At 45.2% G+C, this 26418-nt stretch overlaps 1 protein-coding gene across 5 annotated transcripts in view; it reads right to left on the bottom strand.

Annotated features, from left to right (window-relative positions):
• FAR2 (fatty acyl-CoA reductase 2) overlaps positions 1–26418 on the bottom strand; it is a 144663-nt gene that overhangs the window by 24424 nt on the left and 93821 nt on the right. For all 5 annotated transcript variants that reach the window (XM_077930855.1, XM_077930858.1, XM_077930856.1 and 2 more), the window contains exon 2: positions 15278–15501. In XM_077930855.1, coding sequence (XP_077786981.1) covers positions 15278–15466 — 189 coding nt within the window. In that variant the 5' untranslated portion in view covers positions 15467–15501. The remainder of the gene's footprint in view (positions 1–15277; positions 15502–26418) is intronic.

Below are 26418 nucleotides of genomic sequence, written 5' to 3'. Positions count from 1 at the left end.
GCTCTGGACCTAGTAAAACTTCCTGTGCTGAATCAGATTCAGTAGAACAGATAAGGATCAAAAGGACATATTTTTTCACTACTCTGCCCTCCCCACCTACCAATCAGATCACAGGTCACAGCACTGCCAAAAGAAAAACATGAATCTGCGGCACAGATCCTTTGGGATTCTCTTTATTTTAACAAGGGATCCCTTCAAAATCATCATCAAATCATGTCACCTCTGCAACCAGAGATGGAGGATTTGTTTTGTAGAGAGAGAGAGGTTTGGAAGAAAGATTCTTTATCTCTCATAGCAGAGTTAAACACAATGGTAATTGCTTCAAGCACACTAAGATTTTACATCTGCTCTCATCCACCTTTAAACAAATGTTCCCCATGAAAATACTTAAGCTAGAATAAATCACAGACACTTGGCTTTGCAAACAGGTGAATATTTTACTCACACAGAGGTTACCGCAAACAAGTCTCAAGCAAAGAAAAATGGTTTCAAACTACTTAAAAAGAAAAGGACTTGCTTTCCTTACAAAAAAGGATAGTGCAACCTTGGTTAGCAAAGTTGCAGCCTGTAAAAATCTCCCTTTTTGAGAGATTCAGTTCACTTGGTTTTTTCATGCAGTTGGGAGCTACAGTCACATGGCTTCTTGTTTATTCGGGAAAGCAGGAAGAGAAAGAAAAAGAAAATGGGAAGGAGAAAAAAATAGGGAGCCTACTAAGCTCCACCCTCACTGGGACCCTCAAGTTAACCGTTTCATGCATGCAAATGTGGGTCACTAACTGTGTATTACAACAATTTCCCTTCTCTGACAAGTGCATGCATACATGCAAAGAACTTACAAAAATACAGCATGTCAAGAACCCCCTGAGAGTCCCATCTTGACCTGAAGGTTCTTGAAGCTGTCTCTAGGTAGAGGTATGGTCAGTATGTCAGCTGTAAGTTGGGACAATAACTGATTCCATAGCTCTGTTCTGGACAAGTTCACAAATGTATCTCACCCCAATGTGTCTGTATAAAAATCATAAAGGTCCATATCTTGAATCCACTTTTCTGTGCCATGATGATGTTCCAAGTGATCTGTGATTTTTACTATGTAGTGTATAGACATCAAAAGAAGCTTTTATTTGATCACACAAACACACACACGGAAATACTATGGGAAAAAGCCATGTAAATTCATGATTATCTGCTTTTATTTATGAGATCCAACTTTTACCTTCATTTTGCATGCCTAAGGGATTTTTATCAAAATTCTCTTTGAGTATTAATTTTAAAACCCTTAAAAATAAATAAATCTGCAGGCATCTATAAGAAAACATTCTACAAGAATAAATTATAGTGGCACACCAGGTGATATACAAAGAATAAGATGAAAACATACTGTATTAAATAGCTTGTAGTTGCTGATCTGGAAATTTCATTCAGGTAATGATCATTCAGGTATGAAGAAAGAAAGAGAGACTATTTTGAAGCAGTGTTAAATTTCATTATGAAAAGATGCAACTTACAAAACATTGTGGATAGGGTCAACAGCATGATGGCCACAGCAGGAGTTTGCTTGCAAATAAATGTTTCCAGAACAATTATTAAATCAATTAAAGGCAATTGAGTTAAGGCAGAAATGCATCAAGAATAATCTGCTCAAATATTTTCTCTCTCTAATTACTGCTGCTTCTTAAACTTATCTTTCAAGGAAAGGGGCAAAGACATAATGAAATATTACACATATGGCCTAGAGGCCTCACCAGTGCTGTTTGGCAATTCTGCAGAACCTTTGCACTTGACCGGAGGGTCTTCTGAAGTTGTCCACAGTGCATGTCACTCTAAACCTACCGGAAATCCCTGAAGTCAGTCTTTGCATGTTTCTCTGGCCCTTGTCTTCTTTCTTTTGCTATGTAAACTCCCTGAAATGACCTCTTGCAGAAGTTATCTTAGGAAAGCACTACAGCCCAATGGCCTATCCAGGTGTTTGAAGAACTGTAAACTTAAAGAACAGTGGGGCTCTCTCTGGATAGAGCAGCTGGGACTCTGAAAGAGCAGGCAAGGGAGTTTCTTTTGTTTTGGTTGCTTCTTGAAGTGCTGAGCTGAGGGCCCAGCAAAAAGAGTGTTGACCAATGTACTAAGAGGTCTTGATTTCCAGGGAGAGAGATATTTTGGCAGGCAGCATTTTCTCACATCCCTAGAGAGCTAATTAATTTTATTTGCAGAAATGTCCATACCACCAACATTAAGAACAAATATGGTGGCCAGCAGCAGAAGATCAACAATAAATTGCATTAATGAAATCACAGAGGAAACCTCTCTGTTGTAGAGCAGGACCAGAGGGCTTGCATCTGATGGTGGGTCTCAAAAATAGATTAGGAAGCTGTTGGCATGCTGCCCACCCTGCGGCACAGCATCCTCTCTGACTGAGGTAGTTTCAAGCTTGGTGTTGGAGGAACCCTACATGATTATGCTGTGTGACTCCAACATCCATGCCAAGGCTGTTCTTGAACTAGCTCAGGATTTCATGGCCTCCATGGTCACCACAGGACTGTCTCAGGTTGTTACCAGCCTGACACACAGAGCAGGAGATATCTTTGGTTTTTGCTCCCTGACTGAGATTACATCACATGAAACAAGGTTGGCACAGCTTGAGACAGAGTGTCGGATTTGGAAAGATTACAATATGAAAATGAAAATTCGATTGCATTTCTTCAAATGAAGGAAAGGGAATCTCATCTAAGATTGAGAGGGGTCCCTCAATTGCAAGAAGAGCAACTTAAGGAGTGTTTTACAGACCAATTTGTGGCGTGGTGAGATCTGAAAAAGGAAGAAGTTGAAAAAGGAAGAATATTTGGCCCCCAAAAGGATTCAGAAATAACTTACGACTGCATAGTGGTCTTTAATACCAAGGAACAAAGAGATACCATTTTGGGACTGCATTATAAAAAAGGTTTAAAAATTCAGGAGAAACCCATCATTCTTTTTAAAGAAATTCCTAGACACTTCTTGAACCTGAGATCCAATTTCACAGAATTGGCAAACGTCTTGAGGAGGAAAATATTTTTTTCAGGTGGGAATTTCCAGGACTCTCCTTTAAATTTGGAGGAGGAAAGCAAAGAATTAAGACTGTTGGAGAGAAGGACAGATTTCTGCAAAAGTACGCAGTGGAACTTGGACTGGAAAGCCTGCAGCTGCCAGGGGCAGGAGCGGCGACCCCTTAATTTAACATCATGGCTTTGAGAATTTATTTTTGGAATGTTAATGGCTTAAATTCTCCTCAGAAAAGGAGACAGGTTTACCATGTTCTGGAAAAGCAGAATTTGGATGTAATTTGTTTACAGGAAACACACACTAGACTACATAGAAAAAAATTATCAAATAAAAAACTTGGTCAAGAATTTATTTCTTCAGATAAAGTGAAAAAAAGAGGAGTGGTTTTTTAAGTCAAAGAAAAATGGAATCCAAAACTGATCTTCAAAGACGAGGAGGGAAGATACATTGAGTGGAAATTACAGCACAAGGCGATAAATATTTGTTACTGGGAATCTGTATGATGGCAAATCAGAATTATTTAAGAACTTGGAAACAAGTCTTTTGGAACACTTGGATTACAAATTAATTTTAATGGGAGATTTGAATGGAGTGGCATCTACTTTAATGGACAGAACACAGAGACAGAAAATACTGAATGCTGGCAGATTACCTAAGACTTTCTTTGAAATAACTGATAAATTCGTCCTGTCAGACATATGGAGAGTTAGGAATCCAATTGAAAAAGACTTCACTTTTTTTTAGGTGCAAACCATTCATTCTCGAGAATCGATTATTTATAGATATCCAGAGACTTGGTTCCTAAAGTATCAAAAATGGAAATTTGCCCTAAAACCTGCTCAGATCATAATGCAGCTCTTATGGAATTGAAAACGTCCCTACAGGTTTCTTTTAGATGGAGAATGAATGATGATTTGTTGAAGAGTACCCAAATTGTAAATAAAGCCCCCAAAGCCCTAAAAGACTATTTTGAAATCAATATGAACCAGGGAATGGAAACAAGGGTAATGAGAGGATTTCTCATTCAACAAAATTCAGTTAGGAGAAGGATACAGAATGAGAAAAAAGATAAAATTTTAGAACAACTAAAAGATAAAGAGAAGAGGCAACCCGAAGAATTTGCAAACACAAAAGGAAATTAAAGCCTTACAGCCTCAGTACTCACAGATTATTAACCAAGAAATAGAATGGAAATTAAGGAGGATGAGACAAAGGAACTTTGAATTTGCAAATAAATGTGGGAAACTTTTAGCTTGGCAATTAAAAAAGAGGCAAAAACAAAGTACTATTACAAGTATCATAACGGAAGGAAAGTCTGTGGAGAACCCTGTGGACATAAGAAGATGTATTACAAATAACTGTATAAAAAGAAGAAAGAAAATCACGCTAAAATTGAGCAATTTATTAGAACTAACGGTTTGCAGAAGATTCCCGAGGGTAAAAATATCCTACTAAATGACCTAATTACAAGACAGGAAGTGAAATACGCAATAAACTCAAGGCAACTTGGCAAGGCCCTGGGACCAGATAGTCTATCAGCAAAATATTACAAGATACTGAAAGACTGGCTTATTCAACCACTGTTAGAAGTTTGCAATAAGATTATAGGAGGGGGCAGACCACCTGAAACCTGGAAGGAAGCCTATATTACTCTGATTCCAAAACAAGATCAAGATAGATCCAATGTCAATAATTACAGACCAATCTCCCTACTTAATGTGGATTATAATTTTTTTGCAAATATACTGGCCAACAGGCTAAAGAAGTTTATGTCAGAATATATCCATAAGGACCAGGCAGGGTTTCTGCCTGGAAAACATATGAAAGATAATATTAGGAACATTGTAGACGTTTTGGAAAAGTTGGAAGCAAGAAAGAACTGTAAAGCAATGTTAATGCAGAGAAAGCCTTTGACAATGTATCTTGGAGTTTCATGTCACAAAACTTAGAAAGTATGGGGGTTGGTCAAGAGTTTTTAAATGGGATTAATGTGATCTATCATGAACAAAGAGCTAAAATTATAGTAAATAATGTGGTATCAGAGGAAATTAGAATTGAGAAGGGAACCAGGCAAGGGTGCCCACTTTCCCCTCTGCTGTTTATTTCAGTCCTTGAGGTCTTGTTAATTATGATAAGAAAAGATGAACAAATTAAAGGTATTGTAGTAGGATCTAAACAGTATAAATTAAAAGCCTGATGACTTAGTATTGACATTACAGGAGCCAGACTCCAGTGCAGTAAAAGCACTGGAGATGATACAAGAATTCAGACAGGTGGCGGGATTTAAGTTAAACAAGAGCAAAACCGAAGTTTTAGAGAAAAATCTGGACAATAAGGAAAGAAAATTACTACAAGAAAACGGGCCTAGTCTTTGTGAAAAAAGTTAAATATCTGGGAGTTAATTTGTCAGGGGAAAATTGGAACTTATATTAAGATAACTATGAGAAATTATAGAATGAAATTAAGAGAGATCTGGAGATATGGTCGAATTTGAAATTGTCATTAATGGGCCGGATTTCAGTGGTTAAGATTGTTCAGTTTCTGTTTCAGTTTCTGTTAATTGGTTCTCGTGGGAAACTTGCAGATTCTAGCTTCGCACAATTAACTCAGGCTGGTGTCAATTTACTCTTGGCAGAAAGCCCAGGTCAGCTTGACCTAGAAACTTCTCACTCTGATTGGTTAACGACCAGCACTCAGCTCTCTTATCTAGGGATTGCTAGCTCAGTTTGAAGTGAGGTGTTGTTAGGAGTAGAAGTGCTGTGTATGGTTTTGAGAGAGAGAAAGAGAGGGTTTATTTTGCTTTGATTTGTATGCAGAAACTCTGCTGGTTTTATTTTTCTTTTTAATAAATCCTGTAAATAGTTATTCTGAGTCTAGCTGACTTGTCATTACTGCCGCAACTAGCTTCCTCGCTGTGCAGGAAAACTCTGCTACGTTTGGGCTAAAGCCAATAGGGCTATGCCTGACACTTCAAAGTTCCATGAGGTTATGGGCATTGTGCTGCCAGCCTGAGTTGCGGTGGTGTCAGCATCAACGGCGTTGGTTCCAGTAGTTCCAGAAGTTGTTGGACTCTGGCTGGTTCCTGACCGTGGTGAGCTGGTGACGCAGCGGACACAAGGACAACAGCTGCAGCGTGTGAGTGCTGGGTGCTGTGGTTCCTGTTTTCTCTCTCGGTGGTCGTGAGTAGCTGGTTCCGGGTTCCAGGGACATCGCTCTCAAGATGGCCTCACAACCAGTTCAGATGGCTTTTGAGCGTCTGAATGACTCCAATTACTTGCTGTGGTCGGAACGCATGCAGGCAGTGCTGCAGAGGGATCGTCTCTGGCAAGTGGTGAGTAAGTTTCCTGCGAAGCCTGATGATGAAGACCTCGATAAAGACCAAAGAGCAAGGGCCACAATTGTCTTGGGGCTGGAAGATTCCCAGTTGCCGTATGTGAGGGGAATCAAGACAGCTAGAGGTGTGTGGCAAGCACTTAAAGAACTCCATGTGCGTGAGACAGCGGTTTCCAAGCTGTTCATTCGCAAGGCATTGTACAAGGCAATGTTACAGCCTGGGGTTACAATGCAGGAACACCTACACAGTTTACAGTTAAAGTTTACTGCGCTACAGGAAAGAGACTGTGCGTTAGACCAGCAGGAGAAGGTGGCTATTATTTTGAGTTCTCTCCCGGAAAGCTGGGATAATTTAGTTTTGTCTCTAGAAGGCATGCAGGAGCATGATTTATCAGTCAGTTACGTTACTGGGCGTTTGATTGAAGAATGGCAGAAGCGGCAAGAAAGGTCGTTGGCTGCAGAGGCTTCTACAGGCGGGCGGTTTGGAAGGAGTTCTCATGCCGTACCAGAGGTGAAGCAAGAGCAGCGTGCCGGTGAGAAGTCAGCGTTTGCTGTTAGGCGTTGTTTCCGATGTGGGTCTTCAGCGCATCTAAAACGACAATGTCCGGAGTTGGTCAAGTCTCAGTTGCCGGTGCAGGAGCAGAGACGAGATCAGCAGCAGCAGCGGAAAAAGAAATTCTTCAAACAAAAACAGTCGGCTCAGCTGGTGACCGGCGAGGTCAAGATTGCTGATGAGAAACAAGCGGTCTGGGTGGTCGATTCAGGAGCATCTCGCCACATCGTAAATTCAGATGAATTGTTTGTTTCCAAGAACTCAGCACAGCGCAGCCAGGTGGCTCTAGCAGACGGAAGTACTTCCGAAGTGATTTCGGGGGGTGCAGTTTTGTTCCTTGTCTTCGTGAATGCCTGCAAAATGTACTTTGTGTGCCGTCATTAAGGAGCAATCTGATGTCTGTAGATTGTTTGCTAAAAGCTGGGTTTAAAGTGCATTTTGAAGGAGACAGTTGCATTATTAAGAAGGCTGGTGAGATTTTAGGCACTGCTAAGTCAGAGGGAGGCTTGTTTTGGCTTAAAGCAGGATCTCAAGTTGCAGCAGTAGTCAGTAAATCTCAGCCTGCAGTGAATAACAAAGCTATACATGACAACTGTGTGCACTTATTGCATAGGAAAATGGGGCATGCTTGCTGGAAAAGTGTACTAAAAATGTCTGAATTGGCTGATGGGGGTAATTTAAAGAGTTGTAACAAGTACCTTGATTGTAATGTGTGTAAAAAGGTTAAAACCCACAGAGTCTCTTACCCCAGAAGTGACAGAGTTAGTGAGTCACCGCTACAGCTGGTTCACATGGATGTAATTGGTCCATTTGCTGTAAGCAGGGGTGGATCGCGCTTTTCACTAACAATTGTGGATGACGCCACACGTTATTCTTGGGTTTTTCCCATGAAGAATAAGGGTGATGTGTTCACTAAGTTTAAAGGCTGGGTGGCATCTGTGGAAAGATTTCTGTCCATTAAACTCAAAAGGATTCAGACGGACAGAGGTGGCGAATTTATGTCAAATGCCTTTAAAGATTGGTTACAAAAGCGTGGCATTGGGCATAGAAAAACGAATGTTTTTTCCCCAGAGGAGAATGGCGTTGCAGAGCGAAAAAACAGATCTTTACAAGATATGATGTTTGCCATGCTTGACGATGCTGATTTGCCCATGTCTTATTGGGGGGAGAGCATGCTCACCGCGTGTTATCTCCAAAACAGGCTCTTTCATCAAACAATAGGTACAACTCCGTACTTTAAATTGTTTCAGAAAAAACCTAAAATTGACCATTTGCATGTGTTTGGATCAAAAGCCTGGGTATTAATTCCGAAACAAATGAGAAAGAAGGGAGATCCTAAGACCAAACAGTTAGTGTTTGTGGGTTACCAGGAGCTGGGAAAAGGTTTCCGTTTTGCTGAAGGGACAAATGGCATTGTGATCTCCAGGAATGCCAGTTTTTGTGAACATAGTGGCTGGGAGAGACTACATGCCAATACTGAGGTTTGGTTTGAACCTTCCCAGGAGCTTCATGACTCTGAAGGTAAACACAGAGAATCAGAGTCTGAGGGGGAGGAAAGTTCAGATAAGAGCTCTCAAGAAAGTGGAGTTAGCCAAAGACCAGTTGCTATGCAACAAAAGAGAGGTCGTAGTTCTGAGGAGGAAAGTGGGTCAGAAGAAAAATTTTCTCCCAGAAGATCTAAAAGACAAAACAAAGGAGTGCCTCTGGTGCGTTTTTCTCCAGATACTGCAAATGTGTTTAGTGTAAGTGCAGAACCCAAGAGTTTTCAGGAGGTGTTAAAGTTACCAAAAGAGGAGGCAGAGCGCTGGAAACAGGCAATGGAGGAAGAGATGTCCTCTCTGAATGAGCACAAGGTTTTTACACCAGTGGCAGCGCCTGAGGGGGCAAAGATTGTAGGCTGCAGGTGGGTGTACAAACTTAAACCTCTGGTGACAGGAGAGTACAAATACAAAGCTCGTTTAGTGGCTCAAGGATACTCTCAGAGGCCTGGAAAAGATTATGACGAGACTTTTTCCCCTACTGCTAAGGGGGACAGTGTAAGGCTGATTTTAACGCTTGGAGCAAAGAGAAAACTCCTGTTAAACCATTTTGATATCCAAACTGCATATTTACATGCATCAATATCAGAAGAGCTGTATCTAGCTGAACCGCCTGGTTATGAGACAGGTTCCAATAAAGTGTTGAAATTAAACAAAGCTCTATATGGTCTCAAACAGGCTGCAAGATCTTGGAACAAATGTTTCCATGAGGCCTTAGTGTCATTTGGTTTCAAGCAGAGTACAGCTGACAATTGTGTTTATGTACGTGGTACAGGCAGTGATCAAGAGTTTTGTCTGATTTATGTAGATGATGTTTTGTATGCCTGCAAAACAGATAAACAAACTAAAAGGTTTGCCAAGCAATTGTCCAGTAAGTTCAAAGTGAAAGACTTAGGCCCGGTTAGGACATATCTAGGGTTGGAAGTGTGCTGGGCCCAAGATGGCAGCTGTCTAATTAGTCAGCAGAACAAAGTTAAACAACTACTGACTACATACAGGATGCAGGATTGCAAAGGGGCAGTGGTGCCTATGGATCCAGGTTTCATAAAAACACTTCATATAGATGAGAGTCCTGAATTTGAACATCCTGATGTATATCACTCTGTAATTGGAAGTTTATTGTATCTAGCACAGTGGTCCAGACCTGATATTAGTTATGCAGTAGGCATATTAAGTAGATTGGTCTCAAAACCCACACTAAATGCCTGGAAAGGGGTAAAACAAGTTCTGAGATATCTCAAACAGACAATTGGCTATATGTTACAATTAAATTCTTCAGAGGATGAAATGTTGAGTTGCTACTGTGATAGTGACTGGGGAAATTTGCCGGATAGAAAATCTGTCACAGGACTAGTCATAATGGTCGGTGGAGCTTTAATCAGCTGGCGGTCACGCAAGCAAGATGTTGTAAGTGTGTCATCAACGGAATCAGAGTACGCCGCATTGAGTGAATTGTGCAACGAGGTGATTTATTTCAAGCATTTGTTAACAGATTTAAATGTAAATTGTGGAGAACCAGTACAAGTTTACATTGATAATCAAGCTTGTATAACCTTAAGTAAAACAGAGGGTTTCAAATCGCGTTCCAAACATATCTCTGTAAAATACCAAAATGTACGTTGCTGTGTACAAGACAATATAATCACCTGTACTTATGTATCAAGTGAAGAAAATGTAGCAGATGTGTTAACTAAACCATTGGCAAAGGTAAAGAACAAGCGAATGTGCAAAGGTTTAGGTTTGCTGGAAAAATGATCTCCTACATAGGTGTATTTGGTGTTAATTGTTCAGCAGAATCTGTGAGGGGGTGTTCAGTTTCTGTTTCAGTTTCTGTTAATTGGTTCTCGTGGGAAACTTGCAGATTCTAGCTTCGCACAATTAACTCAGGCTGGTGTCAATTTACTCTTGGCAGAAAGCCCAGGTCAGCTTGACCTAGAAACTTCTCACTCTGATTGGTTAACGACCAGCACTCAGCTCTCTTATCTAGGGATTGCTAGCTCAGTTTGAAGTGAGGTGTTGTTAGGAGTAGAAGTGCTGTGTATGGTTTTGAGAGAGAGAAAGAGAGGGTTTATTTTGCTTTGATTTGTATGCAGAAACTCTGCTGGTTTTATTTTTCTTTTTAATAAATCCTGTAAATAGTTATTCTGAGTCTAGCTGACTTGTCATTACTGCCGCAACTAGCTTCCTCGCTGTGCAGGAAAACTCTGCTACGTTTGGGCTAAAGCCAATAGGGCTATGCCTGACACTTCAAAGTTCCATGAAAGATGAATGTATTGCCAAAGATGTTATTTTTGTTTCAAGCCCTCCCAATTATTGACAATGTGAAATGCTTTAAAGAATGGCAGAAAGCTTTATCTAGATTTATCTGGCAGGAGGAGAAACCCAGAATTAAATACAAATTACTAACAGATTCAGGAGAAAGAGGGGGATTTTCCCTGCCAGATTTGAAGATCTATTTTGAAGCAGCAGCGCTTTGCTGGATTAAGGAATGGATACAACTAGAGGATACTGATGTCTTAGATTTGGAGGGTATGATAAAGTAAAGGCCCATAATGCTTTTAAAAACCATGTAATTAGGAAATCTCTGTATAATGTGTGGATAAAATATAAAGATCTCTTAGAAAGGAAGACACCCAGATGGCTCTCGCCAGTGGAGGCAAAGGCCCAGAAAAAGTTAAATATGGAAACCAAGTGGTTGAGATATTCAGACCTGCTATTGGAAGACAAAGAAGGTTATAAATTAAAACCATTTGATCAAATTAAAGATAAGATAAATTGGTTACATTATCACCAGATCAATGAATTGTATAAATTAGATAAGAAAAATGGTTTTGCTTCAGAAAAAACTAAGTTGGAAACAGAGTTGTTGGACTCTAAAGTTAAAAATTTGTCTAAAGTGTATAATTTATTGTTGGAATGAACAAGGATGAACAAGTTAAATCTGTGATGATAGACTGGGCAAGATATGTGGGACACAACATAATGTTTGAAGACTGGGAAAGATTGTGGAAGAAAGGGGTCAAGTTCACTGCATGTACGGTATTAAAGGAAAATATTATGAAAATGATGTATAGATGGTATTCGACCCCTGTAAAATCCCTGTAAAATTAGCAAAGATTTACGACAACAGTGATAATTTATGTTGGAAATGTAAAGAAAAGGAGGGCACTTTTTATCATATGTGGTGGACCTGCCCCAAGGTGAAAGAATTCTGGGAGAAGATTTATAATGAACTGGAAAAAAATGTTGAAATATACATTTATTAAGAAACCAGAGGCCTTTCTTCTTGGAATAACAGGTTTGGAATTGCCCAGAAAAGATGTCAAATTGTTTTTGTACGGCACAACTGCAGCAAGAACCTTGTTAGCTAAGAATTGGAAAACATAAGAAGTTCCAACAGTGGAGGAATGGCAGATGAAGATGATGGATTTTTTGGAGCTGGCCGACCTGACTGGAAGAGTCTGTGAGGAGGAGGAGTACCAGGAGGAGGAGGAGTACCAGGAGGATTGGAGGAAATTTAAAGATTATTTAGTTAAATGTGTTAAGATAATATAATTGGAAAAACTTGCAAATATCAGATAGGTTTAGGATTTAATTATGTAATATTAGGAATTAATATGTTTAAAGCTAAAATAGAAAGAAAGAACGATGCAAAGTGATTAAGTTAATGGCTTTGGAAAACTGTTAAAATGATACACACTGAAATTCAACTACGGGGATTTGAGGAAGTCATTTAACAATGTCACTAAGCTTGGTTTAAATACGGTTAAGATTTATGTTTGTCTGTTTATTTGTTTAAATTTTTTTGGAAAATCAATAATTTATTGGGGGGGGGAAATAAAATAAAATTATTAACTCCTTATGTAAAATCTGAGCCTTAGTAGCTGGAAATAAAGATAACGAAGCCAACTGAAGATAAGGGATTATTACTTGCCTGCTCGGTATTATATATTATTATATATTATATTATTATATATTATATATTGGAGAATGGCAGCAGGGGAGTCAGGTGCACCAAGTTGCCTCCAACATTGTGGGAGCTGGTCACGCATGTGTGACGTCACACACGTGCCACCGCCACCCAACCTGGCCAGGCCAACTTGACCCGCCACCACCCCACCACCAGCAGCTGCCTTACCTTTGGTGGAGGATGTCCCAGTGAGAAGACACTTCCTGCTGGTGCATCTTTGACAGAGAGCACCAGAGCGCTTTCCTGGAAGGTGCTCTGGCGTTCCTCAAAAGGACATGCCAGGTGAAGATGCTTCCCCCTGACAGGTCCTTTGGAGGACTGCGGTGGAATCTTGAGGGGGGGGGGGTTCTTGACAATATTGGGGCCCTGGCACAGGTGGGGGGGTTGTGACAGGACTCACCAGAACAGAGCACCAGCAACTATGTTGTACTGACACCCTTGATCAAGATATACCAACATCTCATATTTTTTTTACAAAACCCCCCACTCACCACTATTTGATACATGCAGATATAAAATATATTCAAAAGAAACTAATATTGATACCACAAACGCTAAAGTGGAAAAAAAAACACCCTACCACATATTGTATAGTTAGTCTTTTCATTCACAGCCTCTCCAATGTCTTGGAGAGAGGCTGTAACAAAACAAGCTGAAGTTTCACATCTGAGAACTTGCTGCGACTGAAACCAACACAAGCCGTTGTTGAGTCCATCCATACACAATCTTAATGGATAGTTATTCCAAGGTCAGATTCCCATGCCACTTTAAAATTTGCATTGCCATTGTTTTCTGACACTGGCATATTTGAGAAGTAAGGAGAACTCACCTACAGATTGATATTGCATTTAAAATAAAATACCATCCCACCAGTCCTGTGTATTCTGGGTTCTCTGTGAGGACATGCCAGCTAGACATTGCATGCAAGGTGCTAAAATGAGATGAGCAGAGGGCAATGGAGATTCAATCCAGCTCCCTCACTGCCTTTACAGACTTCGGCTTTCCATGCGTATGTGATCTAGTATCTGACCCCGTGGTCTAGTATCTGACCACGGGGCATTATTAAAGCAAGACTCCTATTGGGGATTTCAGTGACTAATGGCCAACATATCTATGGTGAAATGATGTAGATCAGTGTTTCCCAACCGGTGTTCCGCGGCACACTAGTGTGCCACCGGACGTTGCCTAGTGTGCCGTGGGAGTAGTGGCGTAGCGTGGGGGGTGCCAGAGGTGCCAGTCGCACCGGGCGCAACATCTGCGGGGGGCGCGAGTCCAGAGGGAAGGGACAAGTTCCTTCCTCCGCCGGGCTCCCCGCCGCCACCGCCAGCCTTGCGCCCTAGCGCGCGCGCGCCCCCCGCCGCCGCTGCGGCTGCGCTCCACTCACTGCTCGCAGGAGGAGCAGCCACTGCAGCAGCGCTGACACCGCCACCGACGCCTGGCCGGGCACGGGCAGCCTCCGCACCCCGACGCCGACGCCATCCCCTTCCCCCTTTTTTTCCAGAGCTGGGGGAGGGGGAGGTTTTAAAAGGGGGTCTTGCATTGGCGATCCTGCAGCACTTTGGGCCGCACGACGCGAGCGCGCAGCACGGATCAGCCACGACCCCACCCCGTGCATTTCCCGGGGAAAAGTGCTCCACGTGGGAGGCGCGTTTCCCCTTCATTCCCTCTCGTGCAAATCCTCCTTGGGTTCCCTCCCCCGTCTTTCCTCTCCCTACCTCACAAAAGCCTCACCTCGTCGCCTCCTCGCTGCCTCTCGCCTCCGCAGGAGCGTTTCCCTCCGCGGAAGAAGGAGCAGGGCGCTTTTGCAACTTTGCCTTCCCCGCCCCACCACGGAGCACATTTTCCTCGCCCCCCCAACCCCCGCATGTAGAATAGAAGCCCTCCAGCCTCCACGGTGCACAAACTCTCCCCTCTGCAACGAAGCGCTTTGTTGCATATCTTTGGTGAGGTTTTTAGGCAGTCTTGGTGCACCTTAAATCAGCGCTAATTGCGCCTGGACACAGTATTTACTTCTGAGTAGGCCCCCTTCTCTCTCCCCCCCCCGTAGCACCTGACGTTGCTATTCGTATCATCAGGTTTGTTTGTTGATAATTTAATTGTTTTAAAAGCATCATGCTAAAGAGCTCTCTCCCACCCCCAGACCCTTGGGCAAAACAGAAACACACACATACACAAACACAGAGATTGAGCCCTGCAGGTTTTATGAAATGAATGGATTCTGAATGCCTGTTTCAGTGGCTTGTCCGCCTTAGGCTGCTGGGCCAGACACCTGTTACACGGTGCAGTCCGTAAGCTGTGAGCGCTGCTACCTGCTGCCGAGACCACGTAACGACAGTCTTGAAAGACCTACATTGGCTCCCAGTACCTTTCCGAGCACAATTCAAAGTGTTGGTGCTGACCTTTAAAGCCCTAAGCGGTTTCGGTCCAGTATACCTGAAGTAGCATCTCCGCCACCATCGTTCAGCCCAGACACTGAGATCCAGTGCCAAGGGCCTTCTGGCAATTCCCTCACTGTGAAAAGTGAGGTTACAGGGAACCAGGCAGAGGGCCTTCTCGGTAGTGGCGCCCGCCCTGTGGAATGCCCTCCCATCAGACATCAAAGAGATAACCATTACCTTCTATGCTGTTACTATTTTTTTATTTTTTTTTACATAAGTAAAAAGTGACTTTTCCCCATCTGGCATGGTGGTGTGCCTCAAGATTTTTTTCATGAAACAAGTGTGCCTTTGCCCAAAAAAGGTTGGGAAACACTGATGTAGATTATATGGGAAATAGGGGCATGGTAACCCTGAGGTGCCGAGGCACAAGACACTGCTGCCATAGATTCCCATATAAAGTTAAATGTCTTACCTTACACTTCACCATATCCTGCACTCTCTCTTGCGTTGATTGTCCAGACTTGGGTCTCACAAGAATATAAATACTTTTCACATCAGGGCTGCAATACAACAGCTTTTCCACTAGCACTTTGCCCATAAAACCTGTGGCTCCAGTAACAAGTACTGACTTTCCATTATAGTAGGATGCAATTGATGACATGTTGCTTTCAGTTTCCAGCTTCTTTGTGGAGGTAGCTAGCAGAAAGATGGAATAATGCAATGTGTTAGATGTCTGAAAATTCTGGATCATGGTTCGGAGTAGTATTGGCACTGTTTAGGCCACTAATGGCCAAACTTGGCGCTCCAGCTGTTTTGGGACTACAACTCCCATCATCCCTAGCTAACAGGACCAGTGGTCAGGGATGATGGGAACTGTAGTCCTAAAACAGCTGGAGGGTGAAGTTTGGCCATCACTGGTTTAGGCTGTACCTTCTGCTAAAATTAGAGGACTGCGAAGAAGAAAATTCTATATTAACAGAAGAGCAGGCTGGTTTTAAGAAATGAAGATCAACTACAGAGAACCACTATCTAAACCACTATCTCGAGGCAATTTACATTTAAAATGATTAAAAACAGAGAGAAAAACTCCCAAACCCAAATACATTTAAAACAAGACTAAAACAAAGGATTTCTCTTTCTAAAACAATATAGTACAGAGCTCGACACAGGAGCCATGAAGGTCAATCACTCATCCTCCCACCCACAAGGTCAGGGGTGGGGGGTGGATTCAGCCTGTCCTGCTCCAACACCCCTGGAAGCAATGCCACTGGTAAATCCCTGGCCTGGCTGCAGGGCATGGTAAAAGTTCCTGCGGGGCACAGGAGCGGACCAGAGGGTAGCAGTCTTCACTCCGGTTTGCTCCCAGCCCTTAGGGCTCATCCACACTTATCTATTTTTTAAAAAAAGATATTTATTCAAATTTTACAAAATAAAAAACGTAAGTTTACAAAGTAGAAAAAATTATAACAACAATTAACAGACTAAAATTATAACAACAGTTAACGAACTGTTAAAACATAACACACATAAAAAAAGAATAAAAAAGGATACAAAATGCAAAAAATACAGACAGTTGAAAAAGAAATTTAAAAAGAAAAAAATATCCATTTTTCAATCTCTTTGGACTCATTTACTTGTTTCCTTGACCTCCTCTCACCTCCCCTTTTTGTATTCCCATTCACAAAGACATTTCAGCAAATCCTTACCCTCTTTCAACCATCTTTGCTCTATATCTTAACCTATTATAACTATATATTTTCCTCCATTATCCATCCGTATTTATGTGTTCTTATTAATGTTGTAGCCAATACCACTTATTTTCAATCCAACATCATTTTAACATTCATTCATTTTACAGTATTTCTGCAAATAGTCTTTAAATTTCTTCCAGTCTTCTTCCACCAACTCTTCTCCCTGGTCTCGGATTCTGCCAGTCATTTCTGCCAATTCCATATATTCGATCACCTTCGCCTGCCACTCTTCCAGTGTGGGTAAATCTTGTGTCTTCCAATGCTTTGCAATCAGTATTCTTGCTGTTGTTGTTGCATACATAAAGAAAGTTCTATCCTTCTTTGGCACCAATTGGCCGACTATGCCCAAGAGAAAGGCCTCTGGTTTCTTCAGGAAGATATATTTGAATACCTTTTTCATTTCATTGTAGATCATCTCCCAGAAAGCCTTAATCTTTGGGCACGCCCACCAAAGGTGAAAGAATGTACCTTCAGTTTCTTTACATTTCCAGCATTTATTATCGGGCAAATGATAGATTTTTGCAAGCTTGACTGGTGTCATGTACCACCTGTAAATCATTTTCATAATATTCTCTCTTAAGGCATTGCATGCCGTAAATTTCATACCTGTGGTCCACAACTGTTCCCAGTCAGCAAACATAATGTTATATCCAAAGTCCTGTGCCCATTTAATCATAGCAGATTTAACCGTTTCATCCTGAGTATTCCATTTTAACAGCAAGTTATACATTCTTGAAAGTATCTTAGTTTTGGGTTCTAACAGTTCTGTTTCCAACTTTGATTTTTCCACCTGGAAGCCAATTTTTTTGTCCATATTATATACCTCTCTTATTTGATAATAATGCAGCCAGTCTCGCACTTTATCTTTCAATTTCTCAAAACTCTGCAATTTCAATTTGTCTCCTTCTTGCTCCAAAATTTCCCAATATTTTGGCCATTTGGCCTCCATATTGAGTTTTTTCTGAGCCTTAGCCTCCATCGGTGACAACCACCTTGGGGTTTTATTTTCAAATAAGTCTTTGTATCTTATCCAGACATTAAACAATGCTTTCCTGACAATATGGTTTTTAAATGCCTTATGTGCTTTAACCTTGTCGTACCACAAATATGCATGCCACCGAAACACATTATTAAAACCTTCTAAATCCAAAATGTCTGTGTTCTCCAGAAGCAGCCACTCTTTCAACCAGCAAAATGCTGCTGATTCATAATAAAGTTTAAGGTCTGGCAGGGCAAATCCACCGCTTTCCTTTGCATCAGTTAATGTCAGGGGTTCAGGGAGAGAGGCACAGATGAGGGAGGAGACTGAGAGCGAGGGGGAAGGATCCCAGGGCGACGAGGAAGAGGATGACAATGACTCGAGGGTTTCCATGAGTCTTTCAAGTGAATCGGAGGATTCCCAAAAGGGGGCGCCCCTGGTCAGGCCAAGGGGAGCCACAGGGGGGAATAGTCAGGAGCAGGGGAGCAGCAGGGGAACCCCAAGTGGGAGTTGGAGATCGGGGCCGGCTTCTCCGCCGGAACGGAGTGAAGAGGGTGGAGTTCCCAGTGTGTCAGACGAAGCAGAGCAGGAAGCAGAGAGGGGAAGGAGATCGGGGCAAGACGTCCTGCCGGAAGGGGCGGAGAGTAGTACGGAGAGTAGTGTAACTGTCAAAAGGAAGGTCAGAGGCAGCGTACGCGCGCCAAGTTCAAATGTGGAGGCGCACGGAAATGAGGAGAGCCCGGAGGAGGAGCCTGGTCCCAAAGCACGGAGGAGGGGGGAGCAGGCGTCTGGGGGATTCAGCCTCAGGGGAATCCAGGAGGGAAGGAACCCAGGGGGGGCAGAAAGACCCTGCGGAAAAGAAAGGACAGGAAGAGGTGGACCAGCACAAGCCTCTTAAACTGGTGTAGAGGTGGGACTGATTCAGAGGGGACATCAGCGGTCTAAGCCTAACAGACGTGGGGCCGCGCGCCTCGGCTGTGGAGCAAACAAAGTTCTTCAATAAAAGCTTTTGTAAAAAAAGTGGACTTGGCGTTGGTCTCTTGTGAGCTGGGACCTGAGGCGGCCCTGACAGTAAGTCCCCTCTCAAAAAAAATGCAAACATTTTTTTGCAAAGCTCACGAAGTGTGGCAGCCATGAGTGCGGAGGAACAGATGACAGCACTACGGAACGCAGTCACCGAGCTCTCCGCTGCGGTCATTGCCTCTCAGAAGAAGAGTGACAAAGCGGAGAAGCGCTGCCAAGATCTGCAAACCAGGTGGGAGCGTGCATGCAGAGAGGGGTTCCCAGGGTCCAGATCAGAGGGAATTGGACTTGGAAGGTGGGGGGGCAGTTTAGTTGCCCACTTCGATGGGAACCTGAAGCACTACCCCAGTTTCAGAGCAGACGTCCTATATGCACTGCATTTGCTTCGCAATGACTTTAAAGATGAAGAGGAGAAAGTGGGATTTATTGTGTCTCATTTGCATGGGGACGCTAGAGCGTGGCTGCGCAATTTGTGGCGTGAAGATGGCCCTGCCCGCTGCGATTCTGATGAATTTATCAAAGCTATGGACGCTTGCTTCCAGTCAACCATGGATGTTGATGTTTCGCGCCGAGAGATGCATGGACTCCGGCAGGGCAAAGCCACTGTGCGTCAGTACCATTCGCGCTTTTTTGCATTACTGACTGTATTGGGCTGGGAGAAAGACTCCAAACCAGTGAGAGATTTGTTCTGGGAGGGACTCAACGGCTCCATAAAAGATGAATTGGCCAGGGGTGACAGACCTCAAACCCTAGCAGAAGTAGTACAGAGGGCTCTTGCGATTGGAGTGCGACACGAAGAACGTCCTTGGCACAGTGAGGAAGGTCGCCAGGTGCGTGCGCCAGCGAGGGCACCTCCTTTTATCCCCAAGGAGTTCGGCCAGGCGCATCCTTCGCCTCTGATGCGGCAGGGGGAGGAACCGATGGAGCTTGGCGGTGCTAGAGCTCAGACAGCAGCCAGAGCCCCAACGTCCGGTGCAGTCAAGGCGAAGCCTCCTAGAGGGAACAGGAAATGTTACATCTGTGACAGTGCACAGCACATGGCTAAAGAGTGTCCCCAGAGGCTCCAGAAGCACACTGCAGCGTTAGCAACGGTGGCAGCAGACGTGCTTCACGAAGAGCAGTCTCAGGGAAACGACAGTGCCTGGCTGGAGACAGCGATGCTGGGGCTCAGCCAGGCGAGTCTGTAGAGCAGTCCCCAGCGCCTTTGCAGCACACAGACCCCTTACCACCCAAGCCAGCGGTGCAGCTCACTGCAACACTCCAGTTGCCAAATGGAACCACCCTGGAAGTCCCCATCACAATCGACTCTGGTAGCAACGCGGACTTTGTGGGGGTGCAGTTCGTCAAGCAGCATCGCATAGCGCTTCTGCCAGCTACGACGCCCCTGAACGTAGTCACGGTTGATGGCAGGAAATTGCTAGGAGGGCAAGTTGTGCAACAGACGCCTCCCATGGTGATGCGGATTGGAGATCACCGAGAAGTCATTAGCTTCAACGTCACCCGCCTGTCAGACACGCCTATAGTGTTAGGCATGAGTTGGCTAGAGAGACACAGTCCAGCTGTAGCGTGGTACCAGCGGCAGATCACCTTTTGCTCATCGTACTGTGCGCAACATTGCATCCAGTCCAGCCAAGAGGAGGAAGCTGGGCAGCAGCTGCAACTCGGCATGGTGCAGGCAGTCCCCCGCAAGTACGAGGGATTTTTGGAGGTTTTCTGCGAGAAGGAAGCTGACCAGTTGCCACCCCACAGGCCTTACGACTGTGCGATTGACCTGTTGCCGGGGGCGAAGCTGCCGACTGCTAAGCTGTATTCCATGTCTGAAGATGAGATGCAAGAACTCAGGGAGTTCATAGAGCACAATTTGAAGCGCGGATTCATCCGGGAATCCAAAGCAGTGGGGGGCAGTCCTGTGTTTTTTGTGAAGAAGAAGGACACGCCCCAGAAGAGACTCATCGTGGACTATAGGGCCATAAACTCGATGACTAAGCCCAAGGCCTTTCCCATGCCCAAGATTGACGATCTCCTAGCGACCGTGCGGAAGGGGAGGATCTTCACCAAGTTGGATCTGCGCGGAGCGTACAATCTCATACGCATGCGTGAGGGCGATGAGTGGAAGACGGCCATGTTCACGCCTTTGGGCACGTATGAATACAGAGTTATGCCGTTTGGTCTCCAAAATGGATCCCACTGTTTCCAAGCCTTTATGCATCACGTGCTAGCGGGACTCCTCTACAAGAAGTGTGTGTGTTTCCTCGACGACATCCTGATCTTCTCGGAATCGCCGGAGGCTCACGAGAGAGACGTAAAGGAGAGACGTAAAGGAATCGCCGGAGGCTCACGAGAGAGACTACGGGAACACAGGCTCTAAGCCAAGTTGGAGAAGTGTCAGTTCGATGTGACGGAGGTGGATTTCCTGGGCTACAAGCTGTCCGACAAGGGGCTGGCCATGGACAGCGTCAAGGTCCGCGCGGTGTTGGACTGGAAGAGCCCGCGCAATTGGAAGGAAGTCCAGAGATTCGTCGGTTTCGCCAACTTTTACCGCAAGTTCATCAGAGGTTTCGCAAAGGAGACAGCAGCAATCACGGACACTCTCAGTTCCAAGAAGAAGAAGTTCACTTGGACGGACCAGGCGGAGCGCTCTTTTCAGAAGCTTAAAAGCCTCTTCGCCTCCGAGGAGCAGCTGCTGCACGTGAATCCCGGCAGGCCCATGCGAGTCGAGACTGACGCGTCAGACAGAGCGGTTGGGGCCGTCCTTTTGCAAGAAGATCCGCAAGGGAATTGGAGGCCCTGTGCTTTCTACTCCCGGAAGCTCAGCAAGGCGGAACAAAACTACACTATCTGGGACAGGGAGCTGTTGGCCATTCACGCAGCTTTCAAAGCGTGGCGGCACTTCCTCATAGGAGCCAAGCACACCGTGCAGGTCCGCACGGACCACAAGAACTTAGAGTATTGGCGCACGGCGAAGCTCCAGAGCCAGAGGCACATGCGCTGGGCGGAATTCTTCGCGGATTTCGACTTCCGAATAGAGTACATCCCGGGGGACTCCAATGTCATAGCCGATGCACTCTCAAGGAAACCGCAATATCTCGAGGAAGCGGCAACAGTAGCAGCCAAGCACATTTTCGCACCGCAGGCGTGGGCGTGCGCTGCAATCGCCGTCGACCTGGACGCGGTGCGACGCGCGTTGCAAATGGATCAGTTTGCACAATCCAAGATGGAAGAGCTGCGCAGAGGTACAGCGAGAGACGACGAGTTCCAGCTACGTGACGGGCTGTTAACTCGCAAAGGTGCCCTCTACGTGCCAGGGGATGATCTCCGCGCAAAGGTTCTGCAGCAGTTGCACGACGCACCCAGCGCGGGCCATTTCGGCAAGGAGAAGACAGCGGAACTGGTGGCCAGGGACTTTTAGTGGCCCCAGATGCGAGGAGAGGTCGCGGATTACGTCGCCAGGTGTCACACCTGTCAGAGGTCCAAGCCAGTACACCAGAAGCCAGCGGGACTACTGGAACCGCTAGAGACGCCACTGCAACCGTGGGAGCGGGTAGCGCTGGACTTTGTTACTGATCTGCCCAGCTCCAGAGGCAAGACGGCGGTACTGGTGGTTGTGGACCTGTTCACCAAGATGGCGCACTTCATTCCTTGCGCGAAGGTGGCGACAGCGGAACAGACCGCCAAACTCTTCATCGACCACGTGTTCAGAGTGCATGGGCTGCCACGGTCCATCCTGTCCGACAGGGGGCGCCAGTTTGTTTCCAGTTTTTGGCAGAAGCTCCTAGGTATCCTGCACGTCAAGATCAACCTAGCGTCGGTGAGACATCCACAGACCAACGGCCAAGCAGAGAGGGTCAACGCTATCATGCAGCAGTACCTGAGATGTTACGCCAATCAGCGACCCGCAGCTTGGGTGGACTACCTGCCGATGGCTGAGTTTGCCTACAACAACACGAAGCACGCGTCGACGGGGGTGACGCCATTCTTCGCTAACAATGGGCGACATCCCAGAACCTTCCCGGGGTTTGTAACGACGGGGGAGGGGGTGCCGCAAGAGGCCGACCATTTCGCAGCAGAACTGCAAGAGGTGCATGAGGAGCTGCGGCGACATTTGGAACTAGCTAAACAAGCCTATAAAGTGCAGGCGGACAAACACAGGAGGGCGGGAGAAGACATCCAGGTGGGGGACTGGGTATGGTTAGCAGCCCAAGCGATGCCGGCCAAGTCGTTAGCTAAGAAGAAGCTAGGACACAGGCAGCTAGGGCCATACCAAGTTGAGGCCAGGATCAATCCCGTAGCGTTTCGACTGGCCCTCCCCGAAGGTTCCAGAATGCACCCGGTCTTTCATAGGTCGGTGCTCACCCACTACAAGGCCCCACACAGGTTTCAGGAGTCAGGGAGGGCACCAGACCCACGCAGAGAGTCACCCAAGAGGGGGAGGTCACCTAGGGCCGAACCACTCAACGAGGTCACAGAGATTCTGGACTCGAGATGGGGGGAAGAGGGAGTAGAATATTTTCTCGCCAGAGAGGGTACCCCAGCCAGCGCCAACAGTTGGGTGCCGGACTACGCTTTGGACGAGCCTCTTCTCAAGGGCGAGTTCCATGCCCTTTTCCCACATAGGCCCATGCCAGCCGAGTACTTTGATGACTGGCTTTTTATGCCCACACCTTCAGCCAGCACTTTCCGGGGCTTTTCTTCCGCCGAGGAGGGAACGCCAGAATCGAGCCCGCCCAGGGGATCGTGCTCGGGGGTGGAGACGGAACCCTCTTATTGGTGGGACGAGCAACCAGAGGAGGACTGGCGCAGGAGGTGGGGGGAGGGGCCTTGGCCAACAGCACCGGATGAAGTAACAATGGAAGAGGAAACTGAGAACACTTTGGGTGACGAACCCGAGTTCGAGCACACATACACTGAGCTGGAAGCAGAGGAAATCGAAGTAGACGAACTGTATCCAGCATCTACCCCCGAAGAGACGCGGCTCCCACAACCTGTGCCCGACGGGCGGGAGGGGGGAAGGGGGGGCTTCGAGGGGGGGATGGATGTCAGGGGTTCAGGGAGAGAGGCACAGATGAGGGAGGAGACTGAGAGCGAGGGGGAAGGATCCCAGGGCGACGAGGAAGAGGATGACAATGACTCGAGGGTTTCCATGAGTCTTTCAAGTGAATCGGAGGATTCCCAAAAGGGAGCGCCTCTGAATCTGAAGAAGTGTGCATGCACACGAAAGCTCATACCAAGAACTAACTTAGTTGGCCTTTAAGGTGCTACTGGAAGGAATTTTTTTGTTTTGACTATGGCAGACCAACACGGCTACCTATCTGTAACTGTCTTTCTCGAGTTCAGGTACCGCTCTAATTCTCAGATTGGTCTGCTTCTCCTTCAGTTCAATCATAGACAAGATTGACTGGTGGGCCCCAAGCAGTGTCTGATGGTCTCCAAGCTGTTTACATATCGGTGGCATCTTTTCCTCTACAGCCACTGCTTTTTCTTTTGCTTCCTGAGCTGTCTTTTGATTTGACGCAGATTCTTGCAGCAATCTTTCAATAGATTCTGTATTTGAGTTCACCTTCTGTCCCAAATTGTTGATACTTGCAGTATTTTGGTCAATTTTATTTGTCGCTTCAGTAACTTGTTTGCTTAATTTGTCCAAAGATTCATAAATTTTGTTTAAAACTGAAGTAAATCCTTCTTCCAATGTCATACCTTTTGCCCCAGCTTGTGCTGAGTCCTCCCCTTGTGATACAGGAGGGCCAGATGCGGATGATCTGCGTTGCTGTGGTATTGCACTACTCTGTTGATATCTGACCTTGCCCGATCTTGTTGTCTTTTCTTCCATAACACTTTTGTTTAAGTCAAGGTCACTCCCACGATCAGACTTGTTTTTGCAGTGGAAGTTCCCAGGCTGGTTAGAAGTGGAAATTTCCCCAACCTATTGTAGCACTTTCAGTAAGCCTCTAGGGGGACACAGTAACAGTCAATAGAAATCCACAAAGTATCTTACCAACTTCTCAAAAGCCCCCCTTCAGCAAAATAAATTACAGTTTCAAAGTCCAGAGTATCTCCCTTGCAGAGTTAGCTGTCAGTAAGATACATTGTCCATAAATAGTGCGTCTCTCAATTGTAACAATTGTATTTAATCTTGACAGTCCTTTCCCAAGAGTTAAGTGGTGGTCTTATACCCCTTTTTCCTTCTCTTCTTACTCCTTTCAAGTTTTTATAGGCAGAAAGTACTTTCACTTCTTCCCTCCCTCTCCTTCAAATCAGGTAAGGAATTCCTTTGATTTGACGTTTGGATTTTAAGTCTTTTTAATGCGCCTTCCCCGGTCTTAGCATAGACAGTCTTTGCTTTAATCTTTATACAAACCGGAAGGTGGACTTCCTGTTTACACCTTCCCGCATCAGTGCCGAATTAAGCCTTAATTTTCTTTAACCTCCAATCTTTAAACTTGCCCTACTCACGGGTTGTTGTTTAGTAGCCGAATTGTCACAGGAAAAGAGGTCAGCGCTCCCCAGTAACAGCTGCGCGGCTTCACTCCACAGAAGTAGCGATCCACTCTCAGCACTGCACCAGCCCCCGTTCCGCTCCGGAGCCCCTCTCAGGTTTCCTTTGCAGGTTGGGGGGGGCGCTTCGGGTGCCCGCCGAGTCCCACGGTCACAGGCTTCTCCTGCCTGTGATTTTCAAGAGGGTCCCTGCTTTGCCGTAGCGGGAAAACCCAGCTTCTGCGGAGCTTCTCCCTCCAGTCTAGAGGGAAACCGCCATTACCGATGGCGCCGCCTCCGGAAGTCTCATCCACACTTATCTATTGTCCCACACTTTCTAGGCACAGGTCAGCACTTCAAAGCACCATGTCCAAGCATTTTTTGGCAGGTATTGGCACTTTCCCCGCAAAAACCCATTCTTTATTGCTGAATCAGAGGAAATGGCAATCCATGAATTGCATTTGTTCTGATTGAAGAGTAAAGAGTGGATTTTTGTGGGGAAAGTGCTGGGCCAAAAAATAAAAAGTGTTCTTACATGGTGCTTTGAAGTGCCTAGAAAAGTGGCAGAAAAGGAAGTCTGGAAGTCTGTCATTCCCTTAGAATGGCAAGGTATTTTGTATCTTCCACTCACACTAGTTTGCATGGCCGACCTGTGTGGGTAGAGAAAGGTCCATTCATCCGAGCACACCATTTGATTATACATTTTACCTTTAGAAAAAAAAACAATTTTGAAAAATCAGTTGCACTAAAATGATTTTTAAATTCCAGTGTTAAAAAAAGGGGCAAGGAGGACACAAAATTGAAAAAAATATGATTGTATAAATGGAACAGCACACACACACACACACACACACACACACACACACACACACATGCACACATATAAAATTGTAAGATTGATTTTAAAATGTAGCTAAAATGAGTCTGACTGGAAAGGTAACAGCTGAAGTTATGTCAACAGAGATGTAGGATAAGCTCAAATGCCTAATAAATCACTACACACCATCAAACTCTAGTCTCTTAAGAAGAAGAAAATTGCAGTGCAAAGACAACCTGACTGCTCAAGATCCTTGTATGAATTTACAAAGCCCTGAAGAACTTCGGTCCAGGGCACTTTTGGAACCACCTGACGTGATGGCTTCAGAAGAGGACTGGGTGAATTCATGGAGCCAGGCTATCTGTGGCTCCTAGTCATGACAGCTATGCCCTGTCTCCACAGTCAGAGGTGGTCATGTTTTTAAATACCAGTTGCTGGAAGCCTCAGGAGGGGAGAGGGCTCTTGTGCTTGAGTCCTGCTTGTGGGTTTCCCACAATGGGCATCTGCGTGGCCACTGTGAGAACAGGAAGCTGGACTAGATGGGTCATTGGACTGATCTTTTGAACACTTAT

Source organism: Podarcis muralis, chromosome 6 (genome assembly GCF_964188315.1).
Source record: "Podarcis muralis chromosome 6, rPodMur119.hap1.1, whole genome shotgun sequence".
In the NCBI taxonomy this organism is placed as follows: domain Eukaryota; kingdom Metazoa; phylum Chordata; class Lepidosauria; order Squamata; family Lacertidae; genus Podarcis; species Podarcis muralis.
The sequence above is the reverse complement of the archived record's forward strand: the minus strand, read 5'-3'. Positions and strand labels throughout refer to the sequence as shown.